The sequence below is a fragment of the Pipistrellus hanaki genome (genome assembly GCF_964339955.1).
Source record: "Pipistrellus hanaki genome assembly, chromosome: 15".
NCBI lineage: Eukaryota > Metazoa > Chordata > Mammalia > Chiroptera > Vespertilionidae > Pipistrellus > Pipistrellus hanaki.
In genome coordinates this window covers 5,549,982-5,568,574 of record NC_140517.1, presented here as the reverse complement: position 1 = coordinate 5,568,574, position 18,593 = coordinate 5,549,982, and the positions used below count along the sequence as shown (strand labels likewise).

The 18,593-nt window shown below is 58.5% G+C and overlaps 1 protein-coding gene across 3 annotated transcripts; it reads right to left on the bottom strand.

Annotated features, from left to right (window-relative positions):
• Nucleotides 1-4,330: 4,330 nt before the first annotated feature.
• On the bottom strand, nucleotides 4,331-17,169 carry ADGRG3 (adhesion G protein-coupled receptor G3). Of its 3 annotated transcripts, none has more exons than XM_084861244.1 (12): nucleotides 17,035-17,169; nucleotides 14,442-14,619; nucleotides 11,099-11,237; nucleotides 10,539-10,685; nucleotides 9,647-9,781; nucleotides 9,122-9,161; nucleotides 8,749-8,849; nucleotides 8,470-8,582; nucleotides 6,723-7,276; nucleotides 6,537-6,630; nucleotides 5,336-5,610; nucleotides 4,331-5,155 (listed from the first exon to the last, which is right to left on the bottom strand). In XM_084861244.1, exons 1-12 carry the CDS (start codon nucleotides 17,093-17,095, stop codon nucleotides 5,043-5,045), a joined length of 1,950 nt encoding a protein of 649 aa, XP_084717370.1. In that variant the 5' UTR covers nucleotides 17,096-17,169; the 3' UTR covers nucleotides 4,331-5,042. The 3 variants fall into 3 exon arrangements, with proteins under 3 accessions (XP_084717370.1, XP_084717371.1, XP_084717372.1); XM_084861245.1 differs by having other exon boundaries at nucleotides 4,331-5,112; XM_084861246.1 differs by having other exon boundaries at nucleotides 6,723-7,003.
• Between the last annotated feature and the right edge of the window lie 1,424 nt (nucleotides 17,170-18,593).

Below are 18,593 nucleotides of genomic sequence, written 5' to 3'. Positions count from 1 at the left end.
TTTTGTTTCTGGAGAAAGGGAGCCACAAAAGTCACAAGGCAGCCCCGTGGAGGTTTGGGGGTTTTCCTGACAAGGTTATATGGTTGCTGTTCCTGGTTGAAAGGTAGGACTGACCTCAATTCTCAATAGTAAAGAAGGATTATTGTCTTCCAGTTGACTATTATGCGGTCATGGGAAATAACGTGTGAAGGATAGATTAGACTGAGGGAGAGCTCAGGAGACAGCGTGTGGACATCAGTCCTGGCGCGCACCCTGCAGTTAGCTCTGTGGGGAGCTCTCCGGGGTGAAGGCAGGAGGGACGAGGAAGCAGGAAGCCAGTGACGTGTTGGGCTGGCAGCGGTTGGCAAACTCATTAGTCCACAGAGCCAAATATCAACAGGACAACGATTGACATTTCTTTGGAGAGCCACGTTTTTTAAATTTAAACTTCTTCTAACGCCACTTCTTTAACATAGACTCGCCCAGGCTGTGGTATTTTGTGGAAGAACCACACTCAAGGGGCCAAAGAGCCGCATGTGGCTCTTGAGCCGCAGTTTGCAGACCACTGGGCTGGTGGACTGGAGCATGGACAGGCCTCTTTCTCCTTTGCCCCATGCACCACCTCATTTCTTCTGTATATTTATTTAATTCCCTTTGTCCCTACACCCACTCCCATTCCCTGCCCTTCATAGGCAACCTTTCTGATGGGTGTCCCCCCCAAAACAATGAGCATTGTTTGGCATGCTGCTGTTTTTAATTTGTGTAAATGATATTGCGTTCAGACCTCCTCCTGCTTCTTTTACTTTCACTCGGTTCAAGACGCATCCATGTTGCCGTGTGTCCAGAGCACGGATCCCCGCGCATAACCTCTCTGCTCTCGCAGAAATGGACACCTCGCTCTGCCACCAACTCCCTTCCACGACAGACAGTGCCACACAGGCCGTGGCTGTCGCTTTTAGACCTGGGAGGGTGTTCCTTTTGGGTGGCAGGTCACCAGCAGCACCCCGTTTCTCTCCAGAAAGTGAAACCTACCCTCTCCCCAGTTTTTGCCATGCACGAGGGAGCCGAGAACCCGCCCGCCTGCCAGCAGTGGGTATTACCTGGCTTCCTAATGTTTGCCAGTTTCCGGTATCCCTATTCAACGTGTCTCTCTATGCTTTTACACGTGTCTCCATGTACTAACGTGTCAGTTTTAGGTGTTTCCTTCTCTTGAATTGTCTCTCAAAACATCAGCCCATTTCTCGTTCCTGGGGATGCCCTTGTTTTGATTGGCAGGACTTCCAGGTGTTACTCTCTGGTTTTCGATGCTGTGACTATCTTCCTGTATCCTGTCACGTGTCTTCTAATATTTCCCTGGGTGTCCTTCATTAAACAGAAAACCTTCATTTTGATGTGATTACATTTGCCGGGTTTGAGTCTGATGTTTTATGCTTATGATTTTTTTTTTTTTTTTTTTTGCTTGAAAAGTTCTTCGTTGCAAAATATTTTCCCACATTCACGTTTTAATTTTGGCATCCCATTTAGACCTTGAATCTGCCTGGAGCCCAGCCCCTGGGGTCAGCCAGCCTGGTCCAAATTCTGAGGGGTTAGATAGAGATTCTGTTTTATTTTTCTCCGTATAATGAGCCAATTTCCCAGAACCATCATCGGGTCGTTCATCCTTCTTGGTGATGCCACTTAACTCGTGTATTTTGTCTCCTCGGTGTACATGAGTCTGCCACAGCCCACTGAGCCCTCTGCCTATCCCTGCACAGACCCCATATTGGATTTCTCATTATGGTCTTGCAATCATTTCTTAAAGAATCTGCAGTTCAAGCCCTGGCCAGTTTGATTCAGTGGATAGAGTGTTGGCCCATGGACTGAAGGGTCCCGGGTTCGATTCTGGTCAAGGGCATTAAAAAAAAATCTGTAGTTCAAGTCTTCTTTCTAAGCCCTCTTTCATTAACGTTGACTTAGCTATGTGAGGCCTAAATGCCTCCATATAAATTTTAGAATAACCTTTTAAAAGTCTTGAAGAATTATTTGGAATCTTTATTAAAGTTGCATTGTATTCATAGGTTAATTTGTGAGTAATTTTTGCCTTTTGATATTATCTATCAGAGAGCACAGAAGAAGTAGGTCTTGTAATTTCCTGTATATTTATTATATTGTAATAAAAAATACTAGGAGTAAATAAATTGGGGTAGAACTGGGAAAATCAGGGAGCTATGGTGGTGGTGGGGGGGGGGCTACTGCAGCCCACCAATGACCTCTGCACCGATGACCTTCTGCAGCCCACCAATGACCTCTGCACCGATGACCTCTGTAGGCCAAGGCCAAGCTCAGGCCCAGTCACATTCCTGCGGGACCAGGTGGGCCAGGCACCAGGCAGCCCTCTCAGCCAGCGTCTCATTTAATCCTTCATCAACCCTGTGGGGCAGCGACTGCCACCCCTGTCTCCCGGGGCCAGTGGGTGAGGAGCTGGTCCTGGGCAGGTTGCAGAGGCAGAGTTTGGACCAGGCAGGATGACCCCAGAGTCGGTGCTTTTAACCACGGTGCTGCCCTCCGCCTGCTTGCTATCATGATGGTTCATGGACAGGGAACCCCGATCATTCATTCACGCTGGGCCTCAGGGTGCATGTTTACCATTGCCCCACCTGGCCTTCCCACACGCTCTGCTCGGCGCCTGCAGTGACCCCAGGCAGCTAGGGACCCTGGCCCCTCTGCCCTCCTCTGTCTGCTCCTCTGGGGCTGGGGCTCCCACGGGGGTGCCTGGGAGAACCACAGCCCAGGGCTCAGGGGGTCAGGGAGAGGTGTCACTCCTGAGCCCAGGCAGTGCCCCGGAGGAGGGCCAGTGACCCAGGAGGCCCCACCACCGTAGTGCCAGCCCGGGTCGCAGAGCGGCTGGTGTCGGTGCTGGGCCTCTCGGGGCCGCCATGCCCCGTCCCCACACAGGGCTGAGCACTCGGCAGAGCTGAGACGGGATCTGAAGGGAGCCTTAGCCTTCACCCCCGGGCCCCAGACCTCCTAGTTCACACCCAGGCTCACGCTCTACACCAGGGCTCCACCAGGTTTCTCTTTGAGCCAAGGAAGGGGGTCCTGGGGAGCCAGCTCCCTCCCCCCGGATCGTGCGGGGCCCTTGGCTTCTGTCACCGCGCCGAGTGCTCTCAGGACGAGGCGAGGGCCGGATCTCCGTTGCACAGAGCGGGAAACAGGCTCAGAGAGGCGTGGTGACAGGTGCAGGGTCACAGGGCCCCTTAGAAGCAGAGGCGGGATTTGAACCCAGGCCCCCCGGGCCCTGGCGTCCCTCTGCTCTTCCTGAGCACAGGCTGGCAGCTCCGAGAGGATGGGGGTAGGGCGCAGAGATCCTTGGCATGAGAAACAGGTCTGTGAAGACAACCCCCAGACCCACCGAGGGTGTGCACCAAACCGAAGCCTGCGGCTCAGCTGCCGCGATGGCCACACCTCAGGATTTCCCTTCCAGAAACACGGGGACTTGCTTAAAACAGGGTTTCCCCCCCCCCCCTTCCTGTGTATCATCTGTGGCTGGTCCCAACTCGGCATCTGGGAGGCGGCAGGCCGGCAGCCGCGTGAGGCCTTGGGGAGAGTCTCAGGGGACTACCTTCTCTTCATTAGAAGGTGCCCCACCTGCTGCAAAGCCCCCTGGGTAGGGTGCAGGTGGGAGGGGTGCGATCCCCGCTGTTAGTAAGTCAAGGCTGGAGCGGGAACGTGATGGGGGGATGGGGCTCGGGGAGAGGGACCATCCCAGGGCCCCGCCCTCCTGCCCGCAGGCTGGGGAAGCGGGATGTGGGGAGGAGGGCTGCTGTGTCTCTCCATCTGTCCCTCTCTGCCCTCTGCCTTCGCATCAGCTCATCTGTGAATGCTCTCTCTGCAGCGCTCTCTCTGTATCTCTTCCTCCATCTCTACACTCTGCTCCTGGTGTTTCCTGTGCAGGAAACGCGTGTGGTTGCTAGCGGCCCAGAGGTCCTGGTGCTGGAAGCGGGGTCTGGCCTGGGACAGCCCCCTGGCTCAGGGCTCTGTCCGGCTGCTGCCAAGCTCACACTTCCACCTATGGGGCCGGCGGATGTCTGCTCAGGGCCCCAGACACACCGGGGCTGGGCTGGCAGGGCTAGTGAGGCCGGCAAGGCCCGCTCCCTCCTCCCTCCCCTCTGTAGCTGTAGGTGCTCAGATTCGGGGGGGGGGGGGGGGGGGGGCGGGGGAGGAGAGAGAAGGCTAGGGGGATGTGCTCGCTCTCTCTGCTAAGCCCAGCCCCCTCCCCTACCCTGCACCTCCAGCCCACCGTGACCCCCACCGTGACCCCCACCGTGACCCCCACTATGACCCCCACCGTGACCCCCACCGTGACAGCAGATCAGAGGTCAAGCTACCCACATGGCAGTCAGAATGCGACCAGCGGCCTTGCTGGGGGTCTCTCCCACTGAGTGGTGTTCACTGAATGCCAGAGTCCTGGCACCTGAAGGGCTGGCAGGCCCCCCACATGATGGGGGTTCTTCTGTGATAATAGGCCATGGTGGGACTGGCTGAGACCAGGAGGGGCTGGGGGACTGACCCCCCCAAACAAACCTCCAGTTCACAACTACCTGGTGCCTGAGGGGCGGACTCCTCCTAAATGCCCCCCTCACCCCTCGCCACTGGCAGGGAAGCCAGCGGGTGCAGAGGCAGTGACAGCAGCGGGAAAGGGAGGCTGGGCTCCTCGGAGGGGCTGTGCCAGCAGCAGACTCCCCCCTCACTGGGGCCAGAAGGTGGGCAATGGCAGAGACAGGCTGCTTTGCTACGAAGGCGGGGGTGGGGTGGGGTGGGGTGGGGGCGTGCAGAGCGGCAGGGGTGAGGGTGCTGCTCCGTACTGGTAGGAGGCTCAGGGTTATAGGATCCTTGGGCCCCTGCAGTCCTGGATTGGGGGATTCTGAGAGCAGAGAGGACCTGGGTGGGACTGCTGAGATCATGTGGTTTGCCCGGGTCCCTCCCCCTCCCTCCCCGGGTTCATGCTACAGACTCAGAGACGGAGGCCCCAGGGGAGGCAGGGAGCTGTCCAGGTGCCCACAGCGAGTCAGAGCCGAGTCCTGTCATTGCGACGACGCCGTGTGTGTCTGCTCAGCCCGGGCGGTGCCGGAGGAGGAGGCCACGGCGCTCTGGCTGGGGAAGTAGAGGACGATAAACCAGCAGAAGATGAAGACACCTGCGGAGGAGAGGGCGAGGCTGAGCCCGGGGTGAGGGGGGTGGGGTGGGGCCAGGGAGCGGGCGGTCTGGCGGCGGCTGCCCACAGGACAAATAGCCCCTTTGTCAAATCCTGTGTCTTGCGATCCACTCTCTCCCCGCCTCCCATCCCCACCTCCCGCCCCCGGGCCCAGGGCCTCACCTTGGAAGGAGTTGAACAGCGCGAAGACGTAGATGGTGGCCAGGCCCAGCGGCGTGAGGACGGCCAGCCCCCAGGTGGCGCCCACCAGGCCGGAGAGGCCCAGCAGGGTGAGGACGCCCTTCCAGTGCTGCCGCTGCTCCTTGCCGGCCGTGGCACTGGCCAGCGTGAAGATCTTCCAGGCCAGCAGCCCCAGCACCACGGCGCTGAAGAGGAAGGTGGCCAGGAAGTAGCCGTGGACGGTGGCGTAGAGGGCGGCGTTCTTCCGGAACCAGCACCTGGCGGAGGGGGACGGCCACTGACCAGCGAGCCCCGGGCAGTCTCCCGGGCTGACCTTCGGCGACCAAAAAGACGCCCTTCCAGCTCCACCCAGCAACCCCGCTCTCCTGGGGAAGGGCTCTCTGGGAGGCTCTGGTCTGGCGTCTCTATTTTTTATTTCATTTTCATTTTAAAATATATGTTTGTTGATTTCAGAGAGGAAGGGAAAGGGAGAGAGAGAGAGAGAGAGGAGAGATAGAAGCATCAGTGATGAGAGAGAATTGTTGATCAGCTGCCTCCTGCACGCCTCCCACTGGGGATGGAGCCCGAAACCCGGGCATGTGCCCTTGGCTGGAATCCAACCTGGGTCCCTTGAGTTCACAGGCCGGTGTTCTACCCATTGAGCTAAACCAGCTAGGGTTCTGCTGTCTCTTTGGACCAGTGGGTGCAAAAGGATCAATTGGGCTGAAACCGGTTTGGCTCAGTGGATAGAGCATCGGCTTGGGGACTGAAAGGTCCCGGGTTCGATTCCGGTCAAGAGCATGTACCTTGGTTGTGGGCACAGTAGGGGGTGTGCAAGAGGCAGCTGATCGATGACTCTCTCTCATCGATGTTTCAAAAACTCTCTATTTCTCTCCCTTCCTCTCTGTACAAAATCAATAAAATATATTAAAAAAAAAAAAAAAAAGGATCAATTGGGCCCCAAAGACATGTTACGTTTGCCTTCTGCTCCGTTCTCTCTCCTCCTCCTCCTCCTCCTCCTCCTCCTCGCTCATTGCCTATCCTCTCTCCGGGCCTCAGTTTACCCCTGCGGATAGGAGGATCCTTCGCCTGGACTCCCTGGGTCTCTCCTCCCAGGGTCCACTCTTCTCTCCACTTCCCCGTGGCCTCCATGTGTGCAGCCCGGGAACCTGGCATCCCTCCTGCTCCCACCGCCACCACTCACAGCTCCAGCGTGGTCCTGTTCTCCTCGTCCCGGATGGTGTAGAGGCCATAGCTGTTGGCACTGCCGGTGCCGATGACCATCAGGACCGGCAGGCCTGGGCGGGGGAGAGGGCACCACATGGCTGGGACTCAGACACCACCCCCTCCCGCCCCGAGCCAGCCCCTCCGGCCGGCCGGCAGCGCCTACCCCAGCCCACGAGGCTCAGCTTCAGGAAGTAGTGCCCGAAGTAGGTGTTGAAGACCCTGACGACGAGCAGGTAGAGGTGGAAGGACTCCAGGACCATCCAGGTGAAGACGCAGAGCAGGAAGTAGTGGAAGACGGCGCCCCGGACCGCGCAGGCGGCCTGGGAACCCCTGGGGCCCTGCCCCACGTCGACGAAGAAGGCGAGGTTCAGGAGAAACAAGCTGACGCTCAGGGCCACGTGGATCTTGGGGGCGTCCTCGGACTTGAACCTCTTCCTGGAGAGCCTGGGGGCGAAGGGCCGGCGAGAGGCTGCCAGGGCCGCACCGTCACGGGCCTCTTCCTCTCCCCACCCCCTCCTCAGCTCCACCCCTGCCCCGGCCAGAGCGAGGGCCCTCGGGTCCGGTCCAGAAGCCCCCTCTCTCCTGGCCACCCGGATCCCGCCGGGCTCCTCCCTCAGCCCGATGCTTCGGCATAACCCGCCGGTCCCTGGATGTGCTCTGCTTTCCGGGCCTGGCTTGGGAATCGAGGGTACTAGAAAATGCCATCTTTGGGGGAAGCTGGATTAAAAAAAAAAAAAAGCATGGGACTCAGTGCGCTGTCTTCACCACTTTCTGTTAGTCTGTATTTATTTAGTTAGTTTTAAATATATTTGTGTTTATATCAGAGCGGAAGGGAGAGGGAGAGAGAGAGAGAGAGAGAGAGAGAGAGAGAGAAGCATCAGTGAGGAGAGAGAACCATGGATCGGCTGCCTCCTGCACGCCCCCCACTGGGGGATCGAGCCCGCAACTCGGGCTTGTGCCCTGACCCGGAATGGAGCCCCCACACTCAACCACTGAGCCACACCCGGTCGGGCTACCATTGTTTAAAAATGTTTGAAAGACTTCAGTTCTGGGGCTCAGCGTACGACGTTAACTGTCTAGGCCAGGGGCCGGCAAACCTCGGCTGGCGAGCCACATGCGGCTCTTTGGCCCCTTGAATGTTCTAACGCCACTTCTCCGAAATAGACTCGCCCAGGCCGAAAGCCGACTTCTGTGCATGGGTGGGCCACGAAGTTTCAATCGCACTGCGCCCACACGTGGTATCTTGTGGAAGAGCCACACTCAAGAGGCCAAAGAGCCGCATGTGGCTCGAGAGCCGCGGTTTGCCGACCACAGGTCTAGGCAGCTGAGAGGCCGTGATGCAAGCCTGGGCTCCCCGGAGCCCCTGGGGACGGAGAAGCTGCCGATGGACAAAGAAGAGAGTGAAGAATGAGAAGCAGAGGGAGACCAGCTCCTGGGCACCTGGTCCAGGATCCAGTCCCACCTGTTGTGAGCTCACCGGGCCTTTCAATTACATGGACCACACATCCCTTAGACCAGTGTTTCCCAAACTTCTGACCTAGGTGTACCCCTTCTATAATTTCCGTAACACTGAGAACCCCTCGCACTCATGAGAACGTAGAATGAGGCGCAGCTAAGCACGGTGCAGTGCATATCCCCACCAAACCCTTCCCGTACCCCTGGGGGTGCGCGTACCACACTTTGGGAAACACTTAGACGATTACACCCACGTGCACTGAGTTTCTGCCACGTGTATTAACCGAAATGACCCCAACACACTGCAACCTCCAACCCCATTTTATGGATGAGAACACTGAGGTCTGGGGACGATAGCGATATCATTTTGAACAACCAGGTGCCTTTGGCCCTGCACGTGTGCTGCCTTTGAGAACGTGGGGGAGGAGTGGGGGGAATGGGGATGGGTCACCCACCTCAAGGCCACGTAGAAGACAATGGTGAAGGCCAGGAAAACCATGGAGGCGCCACAGCCCACCTGGGAGATCCGTGTGAGGGCCTGCACGGCGGCCTTGTTCAGGACCGGCCTCTGTGGGCAGCATCCCAACCAGGTCCCCATCAGCCGGCGGCCAGGCCCACCCACCCCCAAAGCCGCGGCCCCTGCCAGGAAGCCCCCTCCCAGGACAGGAGGCTGGGCCCCTCCAGAAGTGCTGGGGGCAGCGGGGTTGGGGGGGCTGTGGGTGGGGGGCAGTTACCAGCAGCAGGGCGAAGAAGGTCAGGTGGTCGCAGCGGCAGACAGTCGCCTGGGCTCCATGCTCCGTGGAGCAGCCCTCGGAAGACCAGTCCCCTGTTGGCCCTGGAGAGGAGGCGAGAGGGTCATGGGGAGGGGAGGGAGGAGAGAAGGAAGAGAGGGGGCCAGAGAGGAGGGGAGGGGAACCAAGAGACATGGGAGCAGATGCATGCCTCTGGGACACGCATGGGACACACCCGCATGGTACGGGTACACGCGCTCACGTGCACTGTGTGTGCTCCGGGAATAGGAAAGACACGCATGTTTGTGCATGTACAGGGGCCCACAGGGATCCTCTCCCCACCTGTCTTACCCAGAGGAGGCCCTCCAGGCCCTACCTTTAGTCACATCCCAGAACACACAGGTGAGGGTCATGTTCTGCAACCAGAGAATGGGAGTCAGGAGAGAGGCAGGGGAGGCTGGGAGAGGGGAGGGCCGCACCTCCCTCCTCTTAGCATGTGTGTGCAAGGCTCACCCAGGAACATGGCGGCCACATAGGAACGCGGGCCACACCATGGGTAGCCCCTGGATCGGCACAGGAGGGCTGGCTATGGTGACGGGCTGCGGCGGGAGGGTCGCCTGTCTGTGGGTGGGTGTGTAACGCCTTGGGCATGCATGTGGGTGTGCCAGGTCCTGTGTGCACTCTGTGAGCACGTGACTGGGAGGGTTCCAGAGAGGTGTGGGCATCTGCGCACAGAGTCGACACGCATCCCTGGGCATAGCTGTGTGTGCGGTCCTAACGGCTTCTCCTGGTGCAGGTGGAGGGTGGGCAGTGCGGCGCCTTGTGCGTGTCTGTCCGTGTGCCCAGGTGTGCCCACCCGCCTGTCTGCCCCTGCGTCCCTGCCGGCCCGGTGAGGGCTCACTGGAGGCTGGCGCGGGTGCGAGAAGGTGATCTCCACGGGCTCCTGCAGTGCCGTGACACGCATCCGGCCCAAGCTCAGGCCCACCAGGCGGTTGTTCAGCACGCTGCCCCCATCCTCCAGGCTGAGCTGCGGGCCCTGGAGGGAGATGGGGGGCCAGGCTGCAGATGGGGGGCCAGGCTGCAGGAGGGCTGTCTCCGCTCAGGAAGGGAACCTCCAGGACCCGTAGTCCTTGCCTGGAGGGCAAAGTCTGAGACCAGGGGCCAGAGGACCAAGGGGTCATGGGTGACAACCTCCCGGCTGCTCCCTATGGCCTCCTGGTCACCAAGCCAGGCGCCCACCCTCTCCATCCCTGGCCTCCCATCCTCTTCATCCTCTGCCTCTTCACTGGAGGGAACCCAGGGCCAGGAGAAACATCAGCCCAGAAGTGGGGGGATTGGGGGTGCCTGGGGGCTAAGTACCCCACCACTGAAGGCCTGGGCACACCAGCACTTGGGCATGCACATGTCTACACAGCAGCAGATACATGCCTCTGGGACATGCATGGGACACACCTGCATGGGTACGGGTACACTCGCTCATGTGGACTGTGTGTGTACCGGGAAGAGGAAAGACATGCATGCACAGGGACCCACAGGGACATGGGCACACGTGGGTCACACACGCAGTCCAAGGTCACCGGTATGTGGGATTTGAATATCTGAGTGTGAGGACTGGTGTGCGTCTGAAGTCCACAGACCCCAGAGATGGGCCTGGGAGGGCCGTGAGCTGCAGCGGCCCATCGCCTTCTCCATCGCCATCGGGCATCCCGAGGGAGACCCCACGGAGGACAAGCACTGCCTGGGAGCCTCCGAGCCGCCCTGCCCTCCATCCTGCCCCCCGTCCGGCTCCTCACCTTGAAGAGGTTCCCGGGGCCGACGTCCAGCACAGAGACGGCCAAGGGGACCAGCGGCCGGCTGCCCTGCAGGGAGGTGAGCAGGCTCCGGGGCAGCCGCACTCTGTCGGGGAACCTGTGCTCGTCCTCCGTCACCAGCCCCGGGATCTGAAACCACAGACCCGGCGGCTCCTTCTTGATCCAGCCCCCAACCCAGGCCCCGCCCCCCCCCCCCCCCCGTGGGAAAGGGAAACCGAGGTACGCCAGGTAGAGAGACAGAACATCTGGGGGCACGGCCCAAGCTCTCTCTGTCCAGGCTGTGAGCCCCTGGACACGTCATGGCACTCACAGGGCCTCAGTTTTCCCAATATGGAGAATGGGGGTAACGAGGTCTCATCCTAGAAAAATCTGGACACTCTGTTCCCGGGTTCCACTCATCCACTTAGCTCAGCAGCAGCCGTGAGCAAGGCGGAGGAGCCTACAGGGACACAGGGGGGCTGGGCCGTGACCCTTGCAGAATTCTGAAAGCCACGGCCGGGGAAACCGGCCAGAGCCGGCCAGCAGGGGCAGGGCCGCGTCACCTGGGAGGGGCTCAGAGAGAAGTGCAGGTCTCCCGCGATGCTGGTGCTGACATTCTTGACAATGGCCTTCAGAAAAGGCAGGTCCACCGTCTCCCTCAGACGCCCCTCCACCAGGTAGGTCTCATAGTCCAGCCAGTATCTGCAAGGGGCCGGGGGCAGGGGCCGTGTGGGGCCTTGCCAGCTGAGCCGCCCGCTCACCTGGCCCCCAGCCTGGGCGAAAGGAGGAGAGACACCGTGGGCCAGGATCACCAGGCTCTTGGGGCGGAGGGGGGGCCCAGAAGAGCAAAGGGAAGACCTGGGAGCACCAAGGAGAGGGGTGGGGAGGGAACAGCCCAAGCTCATCCGAGGGAGTCCAGACAGCAGTCTCTCGGAGCATGTCACGTGTTTGTCTCCTTGTGAAAACTTCCACAGAACACAAAATTTTAACTACTTTAAAGTGTACTATTGCCCTGCCAGCATGGCACAGTGGTTGAGTGTCCACCTATGAACCAGAAGGTCATGGTTTGATGTCCAGTCAGGGCACATGCCCAGGTTGTGGGCTTAATTTCCGGTGTGGGGCATGCAGGAAGCAGCCGATCAATGATTCTCTCTCATCATTGATCTCTCTCTCTGTCTCTCTCTCTCCCCCCTCTATGAAATCAATAAAAATATATTTTTTAAAGTGTACAATTCATCACCCCATTCCCATTAAGCAGTCACTCTTTTCCCTCCTCCCCTAGCCCCCTGGAAGACACTAATCTGGTTTCTGTCTCGATACATTTGCCAATTCTGGATATTTCATAGAAATGGAATTAGGTGACCTCTGACCCTTTGTGCCTGGCTTCTTTTACTTAGCACAATGTTTTCGAGGGTCGTCTATGTTGTAGTATGTACAAGTGTTTCATTCCTTTTTTTTAAATGGGTGAATGATATTCCATTGTGTGGATCTATCACATTTTGTTTATCCATTTGTCCATTGATGGACATCTGGGTCATTTCCATGCTCGGGCTATTGTGCACAGGGCTGCTATGAACATTCACATACAAGCTTTTGTCTGAGGATGTATTTTCCATCCTTTTGGGTACAGACCTAGGAGTGAAGTTGGTGGTAATGCTTTGCTTCACTTTTTAAAAAAATATATATATATTTTATTGATTTTTTACAGAGAGGAAGGGAGAGGGATAGAGAGCTAGAAACATCGATGAGAAAGAAACATCGATCAGCTGCCTCCTGCACACCCCCTACCGGGGATGTGCCTGCAACCAAGGTACATGCCCTTGACCGGAATCAAACCTGGGACGCTCTATCCACTGAACCATACCATTTTCAGCTGCTTAAGGAATTGTCAGGCTGTTTTCCACAGCCGCCGCACCATTTTACATTTCCCGCCGACGAGTTATGCTCTGACTTCCTCGTGTACTTCTCAGTACGTATTTTTCGTTTTGTTTTAAATTGCAGCCATCCGAGTAGGTAGAAAGTGGCATCTCATTGTGGTTTTAATTTGCATTTCCCTGATGTGTGATGATGGTGAGCTGGACAGTGCATCGCTCCTTTGGAGAAATTCCTCCGAGCATAGTCAACCGCGGGGTGGTAATTGGTGGTGTGGGTGAGCGCCTGCTCCCGTGTACTGAGTACTCACTGCATCCTGGGAATTCAGTCTTTGCAGGTGGGGCTGTGTGCAAACTGACTTCTGGGAACTGAGCTGCTGTTGAACCTCACGGCACATAGAAGGTAATTGGCATTTATTTTACCAACGCCCCGGGCGCCTCCTCCGCTCAAATAGCAAGGTGAGGCCAGTGTGTGGCGCTCTCCATGGTACTGAAACTTCAATGCGCTCCAGGTGGTGGTTTTTCTTAAACCTAGCTCCGTTGCTCAGGCTAGGCCTGAGGTAGCAATGGGAGGGGAGGAGTGAGGGTGGAGGGCAGATACAGCCAGATCCAAGGCTGTTGGAAAGAAGTAGCTTGGACGGCTTGCCAGGAACACAAAAGGAGGCTCTTATTTTGACATCATTTTTGAACACTCAAGTTACCTAGGGAAAACCCCCCCAAGAAACCACCGAAAAAATATTGTGTAATATGAGGAGTAAGCCACACAGATATGTGCCAATGTGCCTGAGTGTAGCGGGCGATTAGAACACCATCACGCCAGAAGCAGTGGGGCAAGGCTGCGCAAATCCATTGATTGAACCCTGTCCGTGGAGACTAGCTTTTGTTTACCTTTTAAAAATGGAAACAGGCCAAAACCGGTGTGGCTCAGTGGATAGAGCATCAGCCTGCGGACTGGGGAGTCCAGGGTTCAATTCCAATCAGGGGCATGTACCTTGGTTGTGGGCACATCCCTGGTGGGAGGCAGCTGATGGATGTTTCTAGCTCTCTCTCTCCCTTCCTCTCTGAAAAAAAAAAATCAGTAAAATATATTTTAAAAATTATTTTAGGCATGAAATGTAACATATTCAAAAAGTCTAAAGCATCGTGGTACCATTGACTTTTTAATTACAACACTGACACCCACTTAAGTACCATCATTTCCCTGCCTGATACTACTCTGTTTCCCCGAAAATAAGACAGTGTCTTATATTAATTTTTTTCTCCCAAAGTTGTGCTAGGTCTTATTTTCAGGGGATGTCTTATCTTTCCATGTGCTAGGTCTTATTTTCGAAGGATGTCTTATTTTGGGGGAAACACGGGTAGTATAGCTGCTTAGATTCCTTTAGTTCTATGTTTGCCGAATACATGTCTTTCCACGTTGTGCCTGCTGGCTGCTGTTTTTCCGTGGTAAGTGGTGTGACATTAAATGACTCGCCTTTTACGTTGGAGGGGCCATCTTGACATTGTCCAGACATCTGAATGCCCAGACAATTCAATGCGATGATGGGCCCCTGAATTCCTCAGGGGTTTATCTCCCATCCTCTAGTTCACTTATGTCTTCCTAAGGCGTCTTAAGTACGTGTCACTTTCTGCTCATCAAACCTAATCAGCACTATGTGGACTAGCGATGCTTTGCTGAGTGTCGAGATGAATCAGGTCTCGGTGAAGTATATGATGACAGCAAGGAGGGGAAGTGGCCCAGCCCCCAGGAAACACTGTGACAGGATACTGTTGGCTCTGGCAAGTCCTTGCAATCTTTCTAAAATGCAAATTGACTATATTCTTCTTCTATTTAAAACATAGGCCCTGGCTGGTTTGGCTCAGTGGATAGAGCATCAGTCTTCGGACTGAAGGGTCCAGGGTTCGATTCCAGTCAAGGGCACATGCCCAGGTTGCAGGCTCGATCCCCAGTGGGTGCTGATAGCTCCATCCTGTCCCTCCTCCCCACCCCTGCAGGAACCTCAGATCCCTGCTCCAGCTCGGAGGGCCTCGTTACCTCTGCAGGTTTCCCAGGTGACAGGAGTTCCCGGACTGCGCGCACTTGTTGAAGCACTCTGCAGTGTCCGTCAGATAGAAGGGTTCGTAAAGGTCCTTATTGATGAGCCCCATGCAGACGTTCCTCGGCTGCTCAGTCTTGGCTGTGTGCTCGGACTTGTTTGTGAAATCTTTCTCGCCTGAGGGAGGGATGCAGAGTGTGAAGGGGCAGCAAGGGCTCCAGGGTCTGTGGTGTGGGCTGGAACCCCAGCTCCGCCCATTCACACTTTTTATCATGTGCACTTGAGCTGGATCACACGTTCCATGGGCCTCGGGTCCAAGGTGAAAGGAGATACCCTCCCCCTCTGCCCCCCAATTGGGATGCTTTGGAGAAAGTCTGTACAACTGTGGCTCTGTAGATAAAAGGTTTAATAAGTTAGTGATAGTCCCCGTTTGCACCTCCTCCAGGAAGTCTGCCTGGCTTTTTGCAGCTGTTTCAGACTTTCCAAAGCCCTTGCAACCGTGGCCCTATGCATGTATTGGTCTTGGTTTGCCTCATTCTCACCCATTTCCATGGCAACCCTCACGGCCACCTCCTGAGGAGAGTAGAGAATACAGCAAACTGGGGCCCCTGTGGCATAGTGACCGGGGCACGGTCCTCAGCTAGCTGGAGGTGGCTCCAGGACTAGCAACCAGCTCCCACGACTTCCAGTTCAGTTCCCTTTCCCCTGGGACAGGGGCTGGAGAGGGAGCTTTGTGGCACGTACAAGCTGTGTGACCTCAGGCAAGTTACTTAAACTCTCTGAGGCTCCATCTTCTCATCAGTCCAATGAGGCTGATGGGCTTTGGGGGAGATGAAAGATCTTTTTTTTTTTTTTTTTTTTAAATATATTTTATTGATTTTTTACAGAGGGGAAGAGAGAGGGATAGAGAGTTAGAAACATCGATGAGAGAGAGTCACCGATCAGCTGCCTCTTGCACACCCCCTACTGGGGATGTGCCTGCAACCAAGGTACATGCCCTTGACCGGAATCGAACCTGGGACCTTTCAGTCCGCAGACCGACGCTCTACCACTGAGCCATACTGGTCTTGGCGAGAGATCTTAACTCATGGCAGGTGTTCCTTTCTCATCAAAGGCAGGTGTCTGGCTGCATGGGCTCTCGTCTCCGGGAGGCAGTGACCGGCTGGAGGTGAGCAGCAGCTGCCCCCCCCGTGTGGGATTGGCCTGTCCAGTTCGCCACAGACCCCACCGTTCCCTATCGCCCTCCAGCACTGACACCCAGCAGCCTCCCCTTGTCCAGAGACAGTTTCCGCAGCAGCTTTCCCCCCTCTGCCTGAGGGGTCGCCATGGACTTCCAGAGCAGCAGGAAGGTGGGTAAGAGCTGGCCGGGCGGGCGGGGGCTGGAACACAGCTCTCCGGGGAAAGAGACCGGGAGGGCAGGGCCTGGGCTCGCAGACCGCCCCGGGAGAGCGGCCACTGTGTGCGGGGCCGGCGAGGCGGCGGGAGAGTCCTGTTCCCGGCCTGGTGCCTGAAGACGAGGGGGCCACTGCGGGGACAGGGAGTGCGGCCGGTGGAGGTGGTGGGAGGGCAGTGTGAGCCCTGCCTCAGGCTCTACAGCTCCCCTGCCCCTTCCCAGAGCTCAGAGGCCAGCTGGAGGAGAGCTTGTCCAGGCCCACCCGTGCCCCAGGCCCACCTGTGTCCCAGGCCCACCCATGTCCTAAGACCCACCCGTGCCCCAGGCCCACCCATGTTCCAGGGCCCACCCATGTCCCAGGTCCACCTATATCCCAGAGCCCACCTGTGTTCCAGGCCCACCCGTGTCCTAGGCCCACCCATGTCCCAGGGCCCACCTGGGTCCCAGGCCCACCCATGTCCCAGGGCCACCCTTGTTCCAGAGCCCACCCGTGTCCCAGGCCCACCCGTGTCCCAGGGCCCACCCATGTCCCAGGTTCACCTATATCCCAGAGCCCACTTGTGTTCCAGGCCCATCCGTGTCCCAGAGCCCACCCGTGTCCCAGGGCCCACCCATGTCCCAGAGCCCACCTGTGTCCCAGGGCCCTCCTGTGTCCCAGGCCCACCCTTGTCCCAGAGCCCTCCTGTGTCCCAGGCCCACCCTTGTCCCAGAGCCCACCTGTGTCCCAGGGCCCTCCTGTGTCCCAGGCCCACCCATGTCCCAGGGCCTCCCATGTCCCAGGGCCTCCCATGTCCCAGGGCCCACCCGTGCCCCAGGGCCCACCCATGTCCCAGGGCCCACCCATGTCTCAGGCCCACCCAGGCCCACCCGTGTCCCAGCCTACCCATGTCCCAGGCCCACCTGTGTCCCAGGGCCCACCCATGCCCCAGGCCCACCCGTGCCCCAGGCCCACCCGTGCCCCAGGCCCACCCGTGCCCCAGGCCCACCAGTGTCCGGGTCCAGGCCTGCCAAGGAGCCACGGTGCAGGTGGCGCAGTGGGGAGCACTCTCCATGCTCCCTCCACCCCCAGGACACTGATCTGAGGCCCGGAGGACCACAGCTCACCAGGATGGCATCTGACTCAAGCCCCCTCCCTGCCCATGCTCGGCCCTGGCACGGGTCCCGGGCTGGGCAGCAGGGGTGAGGGGCCAGTTCCTCACCTGAGGCCAGGAGCAGGAGGAGCGGGAGGAGCAGGACCCCCGGGGCCCTGGGCGGCGCCATCCTCGGCCAGCCTCGTCCACTCCGGCCGGAGCGTTGTGGCTGTGTGTCCTCCGGTCCCACGGCTCAGCAGAGCCCTCTGACCCCCCCCCCCCCCCCCCCCCGCAGCGTCAGCAGTTCCTGTGGCCTCTTCGTAACCCTTCCTGCTTCGCCATCGGTTGGGTTGTGAAAGGTGGGGAACTGGGCAGTGCTCCCCTCTCACGGATTCTGCGACCACTCGCAGAGGGAGCCGGACTGGACAGGAGCCGCTGAACCCACCGGGGGCCGCGCTCCGGGCCCCGCGGCCACAGAGGCCTCACAAGAGCCGGCCGCCGGGGAGTGATGGCGAGCGCGGGCTTTGGAGTCAGGCACACCCAGCTCAGACCTCCCTCTCCCAAGCTGGGGGCCTCTCGGAGCCTCTGTTTCCTCCTCTGTGAAGCAAGCGGCAGAGGGCTGCCTCCTCCCAGGACGGGGCCAGGTTGGAAGAGGCCCTTCCACGCGGGCACACAGCCTGGCTGCAGGGAGGGGATCGGACGTGGTGGAATCTGTGCTCTCTTGCTCACGCCTATGGTGCCCACGGTTCGAACAGAGCCAGGCTCCGTGCCCGCTGGGGCTGGGAGAAGGGAGGGAGCCAGCCCAGGGGCCCAGGCCCTTTCCCACCCGGACAGGCAGGCTGGGAGGGGGCGGGGACAAGAGCTCTTGTCCTGACGTCTGTCCTGGCCACTTCCTGGCTCTCCTGAGCTGTCCGTTACTCTGAGCCTCTCACGAGGCGCGTGGCGATCTCATGAGTTGGTTGCTCAGCCACGTTGCGTGGCCATTATCGCCCCTATGATGGCCTGATTGTCACTGCGAAATCACTGTTATCACCGCCCAGAGCTCAAATTGTGGCCCAGGTGGCAGCAAGTTGGGAAAGCAAACACACATGGGGTGGGGCATGAAGAAGGGAGGGGCTGGCCACTTAGTCCCCAACTCTGGTGGCCCCAAGGAGTCCACTGCCACTCCGAGATCAGAAGGTAAAGGGCACTCGGCCAAGAAGGTGCCTGTCACCAGTGCCCCCTCCAGCTCAGGGGCCCCATGGGGACCAGCCCAGCCCCGACTGGCCTCTCTCCACTTCCTCTCACATGGCGTCTGCACAGGACTCGTCCCCGGCTGGGCCCTCTGGGCCTGAGGGGTGTGGGGAGGGCATGTCTGGGTCACTTGCGGGGTATGGCGGCAGACAGGAATCTGGCATGGGGCCCCCGGCATGTCCCCTGCAGGGAAGACTGGGAGGACGGACGGAAACCACCGGGCCTGACCCTCCTCCCCACCCAGCAGCTTGCTGACCACGTGAGGTCCCGACAGTGAACTGTTACCTGCTAGGCCCATCCCCGGAGACCCGTCCTGGCAGCAAATCCTCAGAGGGTCCGAGGCACGCCGCACACACACCGCCCCGGGGCAGCTGGGGTCGGAGGGAGGAGCCACGGAGGGTAGAAAACTCAAGGCGGACCGCCACTGGCCTTTAAGGCCCGGACACAGAGAGCAA